At 39.7% G+C, this 15595-nt stretch overlaps 1 protein-coding gene across 2 annotated transcripts in view; it reads left to right on the top strand.

The window, feature by feature from the left end:
* The window catches only part of usp13 (ubiquitin specific peptidase 13), a 95335-nt gene that overhangs the window by 66123 nt on the left and 13617 nt on the right, over positions 1-15595 (top strand). Inside the window, exons 16-17 of one of the 2 annotated variants that reach the window (XM_034179895.1) lie at positions 8087-8110; positions 8536-8679. In XM_034179895.1, the coding sequence (XP_034035786.1) occupies positions 8087-8110; positions 8536-8679 (168 nt within the window). The remainder of the gene's footprint in view (positions 1-8086; positions 8111-8535; positions 8680-15595) is intronic. The other variant, XM_034179896.1, reaches the window with a different exon arrangement.

The raw sequence follows: 15595 nt of genomic DNA, 5'->3' as shown, positions 1-15595 counted from the left end.
ACAGTTTATAAATACATTAAGAAAGTAAACTAACATTAAAAAAAATGACGTAGTTAACAGGAAATACAAGAGTTGAGTTCCTCATCTAAAAACTGTCGAAGTCTAAAGTTCTAAAAACATTCTGGACTCATACACCATTCCAACTCATAAAAAATTTATTACCACCCTTTAAGAAGGTCAGCTACCTATTTTATAAACACTGCTCAATCTATAGACTGTGGATCCCCATAGGCAACATGCTCATTATCTTTTAATAGAATTTCCTGCCATGTTTGTGCATTTTTTGCTCCCAGAATGCACTTGAGAAAGTTGCCCCTGCTTATATGCTCCCATAAGTCCTTTCCTCCACCATCACACTCAGCACCGGTTCCCCTCAAGGCTGTGTCCTGAGCCCCCTCCCGTTCACCCTTTACACGCACGACTGCTCTCCGACCCATCCCACAAACACCATCATAAAGTTTGTGGATGATACCACCGGGATTGGGCTCATCTCGGGGGGGATGAGTCTGATTACAGAGATGAGGTCAATCAACTGACAGCGTGGTGTTCAGCTAACAACCTGCCGCTGAACACCACAAAAACAAAATAAATAATCCTGGACTTCAGGAAGTGCAGGGCTGACCCAGCCCCGCTCTACATCCAAGGGGACTGTGTGGAAAGGGTCAGCTCCATCAGGTTCCTGGGAGTGCAGCTCTCTGACAGCCTCTCCTGGACTGCCAACACCACAGTGGTGGTGAAGAAAGCCCAGCAGTGACTGCACTTCCTGAGGGTGCTCAGGAGGAACAATCTGGAGGAGAAGCTGCTGGTGTTGTTCTACAGAGCCACCATCAAGAGCATCCTGACGTACTGCATCACAGTGTGGTACGGGGGTGCTCAGCAGCAGACAGGAGAGCGCTGCAGAGGGTGATCAAAACGGCCCAGGGGATCACTGGTTGTTCTCTGCCCAGCCTGGAAGGCATTGCCAGCTCTCGCTACCTCAGCAGAGCTGCCAGCATCTGCAAAGACACATCCCACCCCAGCAACCACCTGTTTGACCTACTACCCTCCGACCGACGGTATAGGTCAATCAAAACTAGGACAAACGTACTCGGGGACAGCTTTCTCCCCAGAGCGATCACTGCACTGAACAATAACAAATCACTCTAATCCGCACCTTTCAAGTTTCTTGTGCAATATCTGTAAACCATGTGCAATATTCCCGTGCAGTATGATTCCACAGTTGTATATAATTCTTGTTTTACATTTTACTTGGTCCACATTTTATCCTCTTTTATCTTATGTTTATTTAGTTGTACATATACTCTGAATAATTTATTGTTAAATTTTATTATCTCTTATTTGGCTAAAATTACTCGCACCACAGAAAGCACCTTTTGGAGTTGCAGTCAAATCTCGTTGCAATGCAAATTACAATGCCAATAAAGGCGATTCTGATCCGATTCTGATAAGTCAGTGATCCACAGTTTCATTTGCATTCATGCATAAATTCTTTGTAAAGTGGAGTGAAATGGAACTCATAACTATAGGCTTTATTTCCCCCCTCAGCTTTAACTTCATACAGATTGCAAATTTTCAAGAGCATTGTTCTCCTCGGGTGTTCCCCCTTCCCCTTTTTTAAAATGAAATATCTACATTTTGCTGATGGCCACATACTTTGTTTAGCTACTTCACATGTAGTTGGTTGCACAAATATTTGGTCATCAACAAGCATATTATTTTAGCTGTCTTTCACAGCATACTGGAGCTGAAAGCACATTTGAAGGTTCAGACTCACAGGTTTTATATGGGGGGGGGTGGGGGTGGTATTTACATCTACAAATGAGGTGAATTGTTTATTGATTACAGCACATTCATTATGTGGTTCTCCCTTTTTACTAAAGGTAATCAAACACTTGACTCAGATGTATAATGATTGCATGTTGCGTCACTATTTAATTTTCAAGTGTGCAGATTAAATGTGCACAGTTGGATCCAATTGTACATTTGCATTTGGGATCAAGTGCTGTTATTAAGTCAGTTACTGCCAGTGAACAAAACATTTATTTAAAAAAATTGATTATTCACAGTGAATGCAAAAATAATTACATAAAAATGCAATAATGTGTTTGAGAATATAAAAATGTCTGGAGGAAAGTAGATAAGTGTGGTGGATGACATAAGAAGAAAAAAATAAAATATTTTTATGGTAAAGAAGATTTTAACATTTGGCCAGATCACTAACACCCTCCAGGAGGTAAGATGATGTGGGTCACTCACAGATATGGAAATACAGAGGGTTTATATATAGCAATACATAAATAATAAAAGAATACATATCAAATGAAAAAGCCTGCAAAGGTACTGGAACAACATGCTGTGGACACGATAGACAAAGATGAATTTGTTTGAGAATGAAAGAAAAGGAGGTGTATATGATCTAAAACTTTCCACCCCTCTAAGGAAAGTGGCATTATGGTGTGGTCATATTTTACTGTCATTGGAATTTGTGCCACTGTTTTTATGGAAAATCTGAGTGCAAAATAATGAATACTGAATTGAATATGGTTACTGGCTTGACTTCAGCCAAGGGCTTCAGCCAAGTCACTGACTGCATGCATGATGCTTCGCAATGCAAACAAGAAGCAACCTGAAGCATGGTGCAAAAGCAGCTAAAGGCTCTTTGAAGGCAAAGAAGTGGAACATTCTGCAATAATAAATTCAGTTTGCTGAGCTGTGATAAATTGAGCTTGTGATGAAGGGAAAAGTGAAATTGGAACTCCTCAAGAACAAGCAACGACTTCAGGTGGCTGCAGTGCAGGTTGGGAAAGAAAACATCATCTGGTGATGGAGGGCTCAGACTTTCCCTGTTTTACAGAGTACAAGGTCATGGGTTTTACACGTTTGGGAGGTTCTGTGACTTATACTGCAGTGCAACTTATATACTGAAAAATAGTGCTTTTGTTATTAATAATTTTCATGGCTATATGGGACTTCCCTGGAATCAAAGCCCTTAAAAAAAAAAAACAAACAAAAAAAAAAAAACTGCCAGTAATAAAAACTACACCCCAACAGTTTACAAAAAGCCTAAATTAAAGAGATGATAATACAGGAAAAAGGTCCAACTTATACTCAATTCAATTCAATTCAATTTTTTTTTTATATAGCGCCAAATCACAACAAACAGTTGCCCCAAGGCGCTTTATATTGTAAGGCAAGGCCATACAATAATGATGTAAAACCCCAACGGTCAAAACGACCCCCTGTGAGCAAGCACTTGGCTACAGTGGGAAGGAAAAACTCCTTTAACAGGAAGAAACCTCCAGCAGAACCAGGCTCAGGGAGGGGCAGTCTTCTGCTGGGACTGGTTGGGGCTGAGGGAGAGAACCAGGAAAAAGACATGCTGTGGAGGGGAGCAGAGATCGATCACTAATGATTAAATGCAGAGTGGTGCATACAGAGCAAAAAGAGAAAGAAACAGTGCATCATGGGAACCCCCCAGCAGTCTACGTCTATAGCAGCATAACTAAGGGATGGTTCAGGGTCACCTGATCCAGCCCTAACTATAAGCTTAGCAAAAAGGAAAGTTTTAAGCCTAATCTTAAAAGTAGAGAGGGTGTCTGTCTCCCTGATCTGAATTGGGAGCTGGTTCCACAGGAGAGGAGCCTGAAAGCTGAAGGCTCTGCCTCCCATTCTACTCTTACAAACCCTAGGAACTACAAGTAAGCCTGCAGTCTGAGAGCGAAGCGCTCTATTGGGGTGATATGGTACTACGAGGTCCCTAAGATAAGATGGGACCTGATTATTCAAAACCTTATAAGTAAGAAGAAGAATTTTAAATTCTATTCTAGAATTAACAGGAAGCCAATGAAGAGAGGCCAATATGGGTGAGATATGCTCTCTCCTTCTAGTCCCCGTCAGCACTCTAGCTGCAGCATTTTGAATTAACTGAAGGCTTTTTAGGGAACTTTTAGGACAACCTGATAATAATGAATTACAATAGTCCAGCCTAGAGGAAATAAATGCATGAATTAGTTTTTCAGCATCACTCTGAGACAAGACCTTTCTGATTTTAGAGATATTGCGTAAATGCAAAAAAGCAGTCCTACATATTTGTTTAATATGCGCTTTGAATGACATATCCTGATCAAAAATGACTCCAAGATTTCTCACAGTATTACTAGAGGTCAGGGTAATGCCATCCACAGTAAGGATCTGGTTAGACACCATGTTTCTAAGATTTGTGGGGCCAAGTACAATAACTTCAGTTTTATCTGAGTTTAAAAGCAGGAAATTAGAGGTCATCCATGTCTTTATGTCTGTAAGACAATCCTGCAGTTTAGCTAATTGGTGTGTGTCGTCTGCCTTCATGGATAGATAAAGCTGGGTATCATCTGCGTAACAATGAAAATTTAAGCAATACTCTGGGTTTTTTCTTCTTCAAGAGGCTTTTTTTTGACAGATGTGACTGACACTCTAGTGCGACTTATACGGCAGAAAAAAGGGGAATTTACTGCACAAAACTTGCAAGAATATTAAAAATGATATTTATAATTTTTTAAGTTGCCCAATTATTCATGTTTTTTTTTAATTGGGATTGAATATATGAAGTTTTGCACCTCCAACACCTTTTCCGCAATTTAGATGCAAATATCATCAAGCCAAAGTTGAAACGTTGCACTTACATCTCATACTTATGACATATTCAGCAATTGTATGCAGTCAGTGAGTAAAATCGCAACAATTTTGTTGGTGTCCAAATAATTATGTGCCCATCTGTACATGAGGTGGGTAGGTTATTAGAAACATCTCAGAAGACTTACCAGCATCTATAAAATTATACAAATATCCCTAATAAGAACTGTTACTGTAAGAAGTATCTTAAATGTGTGTTGATCTCAAGCAAGCATCTTTATTCAGATTTGTGGGTATTTTAGTGATAGAATTAAATGAGCCATGAAATTAATATAATATTCTGCTGAAACCCACTTCGGTCCACGGCGGCATTGACCTGAATCCCACGGGGAAACACATGCACAGTCAATTATTGAAAGGTTATGCTCTGTTACATTGACTGTGGCAAAGTCTAATAAGTTATATTTTCATAAGATTGTCTTTCATCTCCCCAGGCACTAGGGATAAATTAGATTACAACATTTGGCAGCAAGTAGGCTTTGGGGCTCAACTTTGTGTTATTGTTACAGTGAGGAAAATAAGTATTTGAACACCCTGCCTTTTTGCAAGTTCTCCCACTTAGAAATCATGGAGGGGTTTGAAATTTTCATCTTAGGTCCATGTCCACTGTGAGAGACATAATCTAAAAAAAAAAATCCGGAAATCACAATGTATGATTTTTTTTTAATAATTTATTTGTCTGTTACTGCTGCAAATAAGTATTTGAACACCTACCAACCAGCAAGAATTCTGGCTCACACAGACCTGTTAATTTTTCTTTAAGAAGCCCTCTTATTCTGCACTCTACCTGTATTAATTGCACCTGTTTGAACTTGTTACCTGTGTAATAGACAACTGTTCACACACTCAATCAATCACACTCCAACTTGTCCACCATAGCTAAGACCAAAGAGCTGTCTATGGACACCAGGGACAAAACTGTAGACCTGCACAAGGCTGGGATGGACTACAGGACAACAGGCAAGCAGCTTGGTAGAAGACAACAACTGTTATGATTATTTATTAGAAAGTGGAAGAAACACAAGATGACTGTCAGTCTCCCTTGGTCTGGGATTCCATGCAAGATCTCACTTTGTGGGATAATGATGATTCTGAGAAAGCTCAGAACTACACAGGAGGGCCTGGTCAATGACCTGAAGAGAGCTGGGACCACAGTCACAAAGATTACATTAGTAACACATGATGCTGTCATGGTTTAAAATCCTGCAGGGCAGTAAGGTCCCCCTGCTCAAGCCAGCACATGTCCAGGCCTGTTTGAAGTTCACCAGTGACCATCTGGATGATCCAGAGGAGGCATGGGAGAAGGTCATGTGGTCAGATGAGACCAGAATAGAGCTTTTTGGAATCAACTCCACTTACCATGTTTAGAGGATGAGAACCCCAAGAAAACCGGCCCAACCGTGAAGCATGGGGGTGGAAACATCATACTCTGGGGGTGGTGTTCTGCAAAGGGGACAGGACAACTGCACTGTATTGAAGGGAGGATGGATGGGGTCATGTATTGCGAGATTTTGGCAAACAACCTCCTTCCCTCAGTAAGAGTATTGAAGATGGGTCATGGCTGGGTCTTCCAGCATGACAATGACCCCAAACACACAGCCAGGGCAACTAAGGAGGGGCTCCGTAAGACACATTTCAAGGTCCTGGAGTGGCCTGGCCAGTCTCCAGACCTGAACTCAATAGAAAATCTTTGGAGGGAGCTGAAACTCCAAACCTGAAAGATTTGGAGAAGATCTGTATGGAGGAGTGGACCAAAATCCCTGCTGCAGTGTGTGCAAACCTGGTGAAAAACTACAGGAAACATTTGACCTCTGTAACTGCAAACAAAGGCTACTGTACCAAATAGTAACATTGATTTTCACAGGTGTTCAAATACTTATTTGCAGCAGTAAATTATTAAAAAAATCATACATTGTGATTTCCGGATTTTTTTTTTTTTTTTTTTTAGATTATGTCTCTCACAGTGGACATGCACCTAAGATGAAAATTTCAGACCCCTCCATGATTTCTAAGTGGGAGAACTTGCAAAATCTCAGGGTGTTCAAATACTTATTCTCCTCACTGTATGTATTAAAATGTACATATAAGTGGAGTGTACTTGAGTTTTTTGGTATGCCTCTAACTGCTTAGTGTGCATGCCATCCACAGTGTTTCTTTTTCTTTATTTTGTGCTAACCACTAATCCACTGTGCTGCCCATTTATTTGTCTCAAGGGATCAACTTCCGTAAAACTGCAAGAAACTTGTATGTAATTTTGTACGCGCACTTACGAAATGAGACACTGAATGAATTCAGTTCAGTTTTGTACACTGTTTCCATCCAATCAATATACAGCGTGTGTGTGTGTGTGTGTGTCCGTCCAGTATATACGTGTATATCCGTATTTTTTGTGGTCATAGTAACACAGTTTTTTGAAAATTTTGCACATATTTGCATTTTTTAATGATTAACAACTTTGCTGGAGCCTTTCAATCTTTCAGATGTGCTGAAAAAGGATTCGTTTTGTTTTATTTAATTAATTAATTTATGATTATTATTATTATTTTATTATTATTACTATTTTTTGCCTCTGTTCTCATAGAATACATAAGTATTGTTAATTTGGATTCACATTTATGACCTTTTTTCCTAATGGGGTAAAAAAAAATTCCCAGTGTCTGAAAATATGAAATTTTCAGCAAGTTTAAACAAATTTTGAGACCATGCTGCAACATGTTCACTGTGAATTGTCATTATCTGTTCTGACCAAATTTTAAGTAATAACTTCATGTTTTCAATAGTTTTGCTGTCTTTTTTTCTATCACATTAAAATGAGTTTTTGATGATTTCAAATTAAGCAGTGATCCAATTAAGCCCGGATGGTTTCAGCTCTCATTAATCATTGGTTTCCATGAACACTTCAGTGCTTCCTATTGATTGCACAACAGCAGACAAATGTGTTTTTCTCTTCACCACTTGGACTGTATCTGTTCTCACTGAGCCATACATCATCTGCTTATTCAATTATTCCATGATTAAAATGGAAATTGATTTTTATTTATTTTCAATTATTCTACTGCAGAAAACAACTAAAACCTAAAAAATGTACAGCTTTTCCCCCATTACTTGTGTTAACTCCATTAAAATTAAACTGGAAAAACACTGATTTTCCAGTTTAAATGAACAGAAAAACATAAGAAAACTGTGCTTTGAGTTTTTTTTGAAGTGACATGCTTTCTTTTGGTATAACTGATAATTGGTGTCACCAGTCTAAGTGACTCTGGCCTCAAGGTTGAGTCACACATTACAAATATTTATCCTTTTTCCAAAAATTATTAGCAGTTAAAGTTGTGCACTGCAAAGTTGATACAGTAAAATACATGCACGGGTCAGCAAAAGCACCTGATCTCATTCTAAATTTGTGCTCCTCTTTCAGACAACTCCATGAGCTCTGGAGACTGTGAGTATTCTCTGCTCCCCGACTCTGTGTAGAAATATGCAAATCACTTCAATTTGTAACCACTCTGTAACTTGTAATGTAGGGCACCGGGTGCCGGTGATAAATGTACAAAAGCTAAATCTGAGTGTGTATTCTTCACCAGGTGCTGCAGCTGCACTTGCAGCACTCGGATGCCTACTTCCAAACAAACTTTACTTTTCAGCACGGTTCTACGTGCTTTAGCCACACCTGTTTCTCTCCCTGATAAATTATCCCTCAATAAAGAAATGGCATAGTACAGATTCTTCCCTGCTCTTTTTCTTTAATGAGGCCCAAAGAGAGAACAACTGCAAATTGCTTTGGTTTATTTAAACTGGAGGTAAAACTTGCAACTGCTGATTCAACATAATGTTTTAGTTATTTATGTTGGTTTGTCATGTCTCCAGCTCCAGAAATAGACGAGACGGCTGTAATGCAGTTAGCAGAGATGGGCTTTCCACTGGAGGCCTGTCGGAAAGCCGTGTACTACACGGGCAACATGGGCCCAGAGATGGCCTTCAACTGGATCATAGCGCACATGGAGGAGCCTGGTAAGGCAGCATTAGGGATTCATGACAGCAAGAGGTTGAGAGAGAAGCACCAGTGGAGGGTACAGTTCAGCAAATCACCTAACAGCTAATGAGCAAAGCCAAATTTTTGGGAGCGGATTAGCTTTTCATGAAAATTCAGTAAGGTATATCTAATACATTATATTCCAATTCTAAGGTGGAACTATGCCAGTATACAAAGGTATATCTAAATATCTAAAAGGAAGAGTAAAATAGGAGAGTAGAAAAGAGTAGAGTAGAGCCACTTAGGTGCCTGGTCTTGAGAACCAGGGATGATAGGTTGAAAAGCTTTTTTTTTTTTATCCCATGGGAACTCTCCCTTCCCACCCAAGCGACTCAAGACTGTAATGTTTTAAAACGTTTGTAAAATGTTAAACCTTACATGTTGTGTGCAGGCACCAAGCATCGCCTCAAGGAGATGGAGGACCAGGTGGTCAAGCCTGGATTAAATTCATTAATTAGATTCTTAAAATTATTTTCTGTGTAATTTTTCAACATATTTCTTACTTGTTTACAGTGTTGCCAAAGTAACTTTGAAAAGTTACTGTATTATTTACATTATGCAGTTACTTCATTAGCAGCTGCGGACAACTTGTCAGCAGCTGCTGAATGTAACAAATGAATTAACTAGTAATCTAACTTGGTTATTGTTAAGATTGAGGACTCAGAAAAGTAACTATTAGTTACTTCGCTGATTAGTTACTTTGCTGATGACTTAATCTTAAGAGTAACCAAGTTAGATTACTAGTTACCTTATGAGACACATTACTTATTAGTTGAAAGTTGTCAGCAGCTCCTAATAAAGTAACTGCATAAAGCTGCTAATGAAGTAACTGTATAAAATAACTAAAAAAGTAACTAATGAAGTAACTTTTAAAAGTAACTGTGGCAACACTTTAATACTTTCTGTTCTTTCATCTGTTCATTTAAATATTTAAGTACATCGTGATTGTTATCTGATCATGGCATGCTGAAACTTTTTGAAACCTCCAAATTTACTCAGTTCAAATTTAACCTCTTTAAGCCTGTTTTTCAAAGTTGCAAATCCATAATAAAACAAACCAAACTGAAATTCATACAATAAAAGTTGGTGGCTAGCTGTTATTGGTGATGTTAGCTAAATGTTTTAGCAGTTTAGCATTATCACAGTTAAATTTCAGTTAACAGATTAGCGGTTATCAAAGCTAATTTTTAGGTTGGCTGCATCCACAACTGAGAAACACATGCACATAGAGTCCTGACACACACACACAAATGTCAATTTTTAATGTTTCTTCTCAGAAAATTTGGATTTGCAGTGTGCTGTACCATTATACTTAATTTGTAAGCTTTACGTAAGACTGGTAACTTATCGCATGTGTGCTGGGAGAGAATGCAGTTCCATCCTATCCTTCATAAGATAAATGAAATGGTGTGTAAGGCTTAAATAAACATCGTGATTATAAAGGAGTTGAAACAAGCAACAAAAGCATTAGTGAACAGAGCAAAAATGTAAATGCATCACTGCAATCTCATTTGTGAGTACCTGCTTTTTATTTACAAGCCATAGGCAAAAGGTAACTTTGAGTATGGGTGCCTCCAGTGTGTGAGTGAGCACGGCTGCTGGGTTTTCTAAAAAAGATGTGAAATTTTAGTTAGTTTGCCACAAAGCACATGGGAGATTTAAGCAGTTTTCTTCTCTGTTCTATTCCATCATGAAGCTGAATAACTGGTGGTGCAACAAACAAAGTTGCACTATGAATAGGTTTCTGCAGTTGCAGTTAGAGAAGCCCGTCCAGTGCATCTGGAAAGTATTCACATCACTTCACTTTTTCAACATTCTGTTATGTTGTAGCCTTGTTCCAAAATGGAGTAAATTTTTGAAAATTTATTAAAAATAAAAAGCTAAGAAATCACATATACATAAGTATTAGACCTGCTTAAAATGTCAGATCTTTTGGGCCACATGTTGTTATTGTTCCCCTAATAAAATAAATGATCTGGGCCAAATTTGATTGTAATTGGACATTGTTTACGGGTCCCCCACAAAACAACAATTTTCCCCAAACAAGCAATGTAGTAATCCAGTAATTCCAGTAACGTTTTCCTCTGGGTGACGTTACCTTGCCAGCGGAGGGAGAGGAAAATGTGTCACTCTGGGGGACCTCCCAGATCTTATCTGATTGAGTTCAAATTTGGTCTGCACCTATAAAACCCAAAGTGGAACAAAAACATGTTAGTGCAGCAGATAACTGAAGCAATCGTGCAAATGGTGATACAAGCACCAAAGTTGGCACAAATACTCCTTAGATATTACTCTTTAGCGTTTAGTGGCCAGTCGGTTACTTGAACAAACCGCCTGGCCACTTGAATTTTCAATAGGTGCCAGGTAGGGGTCAATTGAAGAATTACACAGGGGTCAAAATTAAAAATGCTCAAATCATTTTGAAAACTACACCACATTATTTGTCTGATTGTAAAGATTCCAAAAAAGTATAGTCTGGACAGTCTATGACTGAATGATCAGGAGTTATAGGGTAAAAATAGCAAAAATGGTGACAAAGGTCATTTTCAGTTTGTACAGGGTCAAAAGTTAAAGTTGCAAATTATTGGTTGAGCTAATAGGATTAATAAATGGAATGGTTTTGATTGTGTTGAATGTTTGGTCTCCAAAGTAAAGGTCAGACAAGGTCAATGTCCATTCCATTCCTATGACATGTGACATATGTTACCCCGTAACATGATAACTAAGCATGATACATGGTCCAAACTATTCCTTTTTAAAATCCTGTTAACTCAACTAATAATATTATTTGTGCCAACTTTGGTGCTTGTATCACCATTTGCATGATTTTGCTCTAAATATGCTCTTTGCTGCTGCACTATGTGGCCCAAAGTCTCTCACAACTTTTATTTTTTCAATATATAACATGAACAGCCCTAATAAGTATTCATACCCTTTGCTCAATACTTTGTTGATGCACCTTTTGCAGCAGTTACAGCCTCAAGCCTTCTTGAATTTGATGCCACAAGCTTGGTGCATCAACCTTTGAGCAGTTTTGTCCATTCCTCTTTGCAGCACCTCTCAGGCTCCATCAGGTTGGACGGAGAGCGTTGGTGAACAGCCATTTTCAGATCTCTCCAGAGATGTTCAATCAGATTCAGATCTAGGCTGTGGCTGGACCACTCAAGGACATTCAGAGTCGTCCTGAAACCACTCCTTTGATATCTTGGCTGTGTACTTAGTCATTGTCCTGTGTAAAAATGAACCGTCACCTCAGTCTGAGTTCAAGAGCGCTCTGGAGCAGGTTTTCATCCAGGATGTCTCTGTACATTGCTGCATTCATCTTTCCCTCAATCCTGACTAGTCTCCCAGTTCCTGCTGCTGAAAAACATCCCCACAGCATGATGCTGCCACCATCATGCTTCACTGTAGGGATGGTGCCTGGTTTCCTCCAACCATGGCCACAGAATTTTGTTTCTCATTGTCTGAGAGTCCTTTAGGTGCCCATTAGCAAACTCCAGGTAGGCTGCCATCTGCCTTTTACTAAGGAGTGGCTTCCATCTGGCTACTCTACCATACAGGCATGATTGGTGGATTGCTGCAGAGATGGTTGTCCTTCTGAAAGGTTCTCCTCTCTCCACAGAGGAATGCTGGAGTGTTGACGGAGTGACATCAGATTCTTGGTCACCTCCCTGACTAAGGCCCTTTGCTCAGTTTAAATGGGCGGACAGCTAAGGCCCTTCTGACCCTGATCGCTCAGTTTACACAGGTGGCCAGCTCTAGGAAGAGTCCTGGTGGATCTGAATTTCTTCCATTTAAGCCACTGTGCGCTTTGGGACCTTCAAAGCAGCAGAATGTTTCTGTACCTTCCCTCTGAGGTCTACAGTCAATTCCTTTGGTTGTGCTCTGACATGCACCGTCAACTGTGGGACCTTATAAAACAGGTGTGTGCCTTTCCAAATCAAGTCCAATAGACTGAATTTACCCCAGGTTAACTCCAATTTAAAAAAAAAAAAAAAAAAAAAAAAAAGGATTTCATCCAGGGCAGCACAGTGGTTTAGTGGTTAGCACTGTTGCCTCACAGTGAGAAGGTCGTGGGTTCAATTCCCGTGGCCTTTCTGTGTGGAGTTTGCATGTTCTCCCCGTGTTTGCGTGGGTTTCCTCCGGGTGCTCCGGTTTCCTCCCACATCCAAAGACATGCGGGTTAGGTGGATTGGACTCTTTAAATTGTCCATAGTGTGTGTGTGTGTGTGTGTGGGTCTGTGTTTGTTTGTCTGTTTGTGGCCCTGCGACAGACGGGTGTCCTGTCCTGGGTGTACCCCGCCTCACGCCCTGTGACTGGTGGGATAGGCTCCAGTCCCCCGCGACCCATAATTGGATTAAGCGGTAGAAGATGAATGAATGAATGGATTTCATCCATTTAGGAATAAAGCCGTAATATAACAAAATATGGAAAAAGTGAAACACTGTGAATACTTGGATGCACTGTAACTTCTTCAGAATTGTTAAGGGGTCTTGGTGCATTCCCTCACTGATCTCCTTGGACAGTTACCCAAATTTTGAGAACTACCTGCTCCAGACAAATTTATCTTACAGTACCATAGTGTTTATAATGATTGATGTAAATGAAGACCAAGACATATTCATTGTTTAGGAAATGTTCATGTAGCCACCCCCTGAGTTGTCCAAAGGGAGCTGGATGTAGAATTGCCAGTTTGTATTAAAAATATTCCTCATATTTTGTTTGTCTATTTACTTATGGGCTCTGAATATAAAAATGGCAATAATTCCTAAATGGTTAATTTTTTTAAAGGTAAATAATATAGTTTTGTTAAACCACTTGATTTAAAGCTAGTTATTTAATTTCATCTCCATTGTGGTGGTGCTGGGCAGCATGGTGGCTTAGTTGTTAACACTGTTGGATTTTTATTTATTAATTTACACTTGCATACAGTTTGCTTTTAAAGTCATAGATGGCAGCACATCATTTTAATGACCAGGTGGGTTTTACAGTTTTTTCAAAGAAGTTGCATAATTTCTCAGCTCTGGAGCTAAACCATGCAAACTTTCACAATGGTAGCATTTTAGTGAGATTTTTAAATGATGATCTACCTAATATATAAAGCTGACCATGTCTGTGTGTGTGTGTTTGCTATGCACAGCCACAATAATTAAGCAGTCCACACCAAACTTGCTATGGTGACTGGGGGCACCAAGGGGGAGGTCACTGGTGCCCTTAGGTTGAAAGCGTATGTGCGCGATCACACACACACACACACACACACACACACGGTCAGCCTTATATATTAACTCACGACCTGCTCACTGGAGCTCTTATTTTCACAGTTCATGTGGTACTCAGCTCAGGTAGCAAGCATCACACTTTACTTACTATATAGTAGCGGCTGGTGAGGGTGTACTTTAATTACAATCCGAACGGGCCAGCACACGCTGTGTGCCAGCATGTGTTTTTTCATTTAAACTGTACCTGCTGTGTACGGCATGCCAGAACATTGTAGTGATATGGCATGCTAGCACCTTTTATCATCATTCACTCATGAATGAGTCTCATGAATGTCACAAATTGCTCTTTGAAAATTAATGATGACAACATACATACAATGCAGTGTAACTTACTACACCTCAACTAAAGTGACAAATATACAATGGCATGGCTAAAATTCTTCTCTAGTACCCGTGCTTAGAATGGGCAACTCAGCTAGTTAAGTATGTTTTGAACCACTTAATGTATTGATCCAGCCAAAGACTTAAATTGTTGGGAAGACAATGATAGTGTTATTGTGGTGGGAGGTTTTGGTTGATGATGTTACTGAGGAGACAGGTTGTACTTCCCTGGAAAGATGTTTATGTGGATGAATGTTTGGCAGTAACATTTGTGTCCATCTAAATGCCTAATTCGGAGGAGCACTCTGAGTATCTGGGTTTGCAGTTGTCCTGGATCAAGACTAAGATTCAGGCTTTCAATGACTTCCTTGATTTTTTTCATCAAAGTATCTGTATGCGGTGAAAGTGTTGCACTTGTTGAGACATTGACTTATCTCTGAAGTGACACTTATGTCTCTGCGTTCTTTAGATCTGGAGATATCTAGGAAGAGCTTACAGAGTCACAAGGTCACTGGACAAAGGTGTTTTTCAATGCTGATACCTTTGCAAGAGCGCAAAGGTCCAGTTCTTTCAGGTTCTGGTGCTTCCTGTTTTCCTGTATTGTTGTGAGACTAACCTGTGACCATGAGATGTCTTTGGTTCTAGGTCGCTTCGCACGATGTAAGGTACCACTGTAATGATTTTGTGTCAAACTAGCGGTTTCTTGGGGAGACTCAGATGGACCCCAGGGGCTGGATAAAACACAACTGGATACCATGTTTCATCTAACTGACAAATAGATGGTTACTTTTGGGAGGTAGGGGTTCAGTTCTCTGCCTGAGTGGTTGCCATCCAAGACCCAAGGTGTCATGCTTGTAGCGATACATGGTACCTGTTCCGAGGCTTGACTTGAAACACATAAGTCCTTATTTTTGAGACATGTAGACACTTAAACTGCTAATTTTGACTTTATCAGGTTTAAGGATATGATTCCTTCTTTATGTTCTCCAATGCCATATACCAACACAGGGCAGAGTAGCTACCTAAACTCTGTGAGTGAGATAGATTATCTCGTCAATAGTTTTATATCCTCATTGAGGACAACTTTGGATGCTGTAGCTCCTCTGAAAAAGAGAGCTTTAAATCAGAAGTGCCTGCCTCCGTGATATAACTCACAAACTCGCATCTTAAAGCAGATAACCCGTAAGTTGGAGAGGAAATGGCGTCTCACTAATTTAGAAGATCTTCACTTAGTCTGGAAAAAGAGTCTGTTGCTCTATAAAAAAGCCCTCCGTAAAGCTAGGACATCTT

Source organism: Thalassophryne amazonica, chromosome 10, assembly GCF_902500255.1.
Source record: "Thalassophryne amazonica chromosome 10, fThaAma1.1, whole genome shotgun sequence".
In the NCBI taxonomy this organism is placed as follows: Eukaryota; Metazoa; Chordata; class Actinopteri; order Batrachoidiformes; family Batrachoididae; genus Thalassophryne; species Thalassophryne amazonica.
This window is presented reverse-complemented; position numbering and strand designations above follow the sequence as displayed.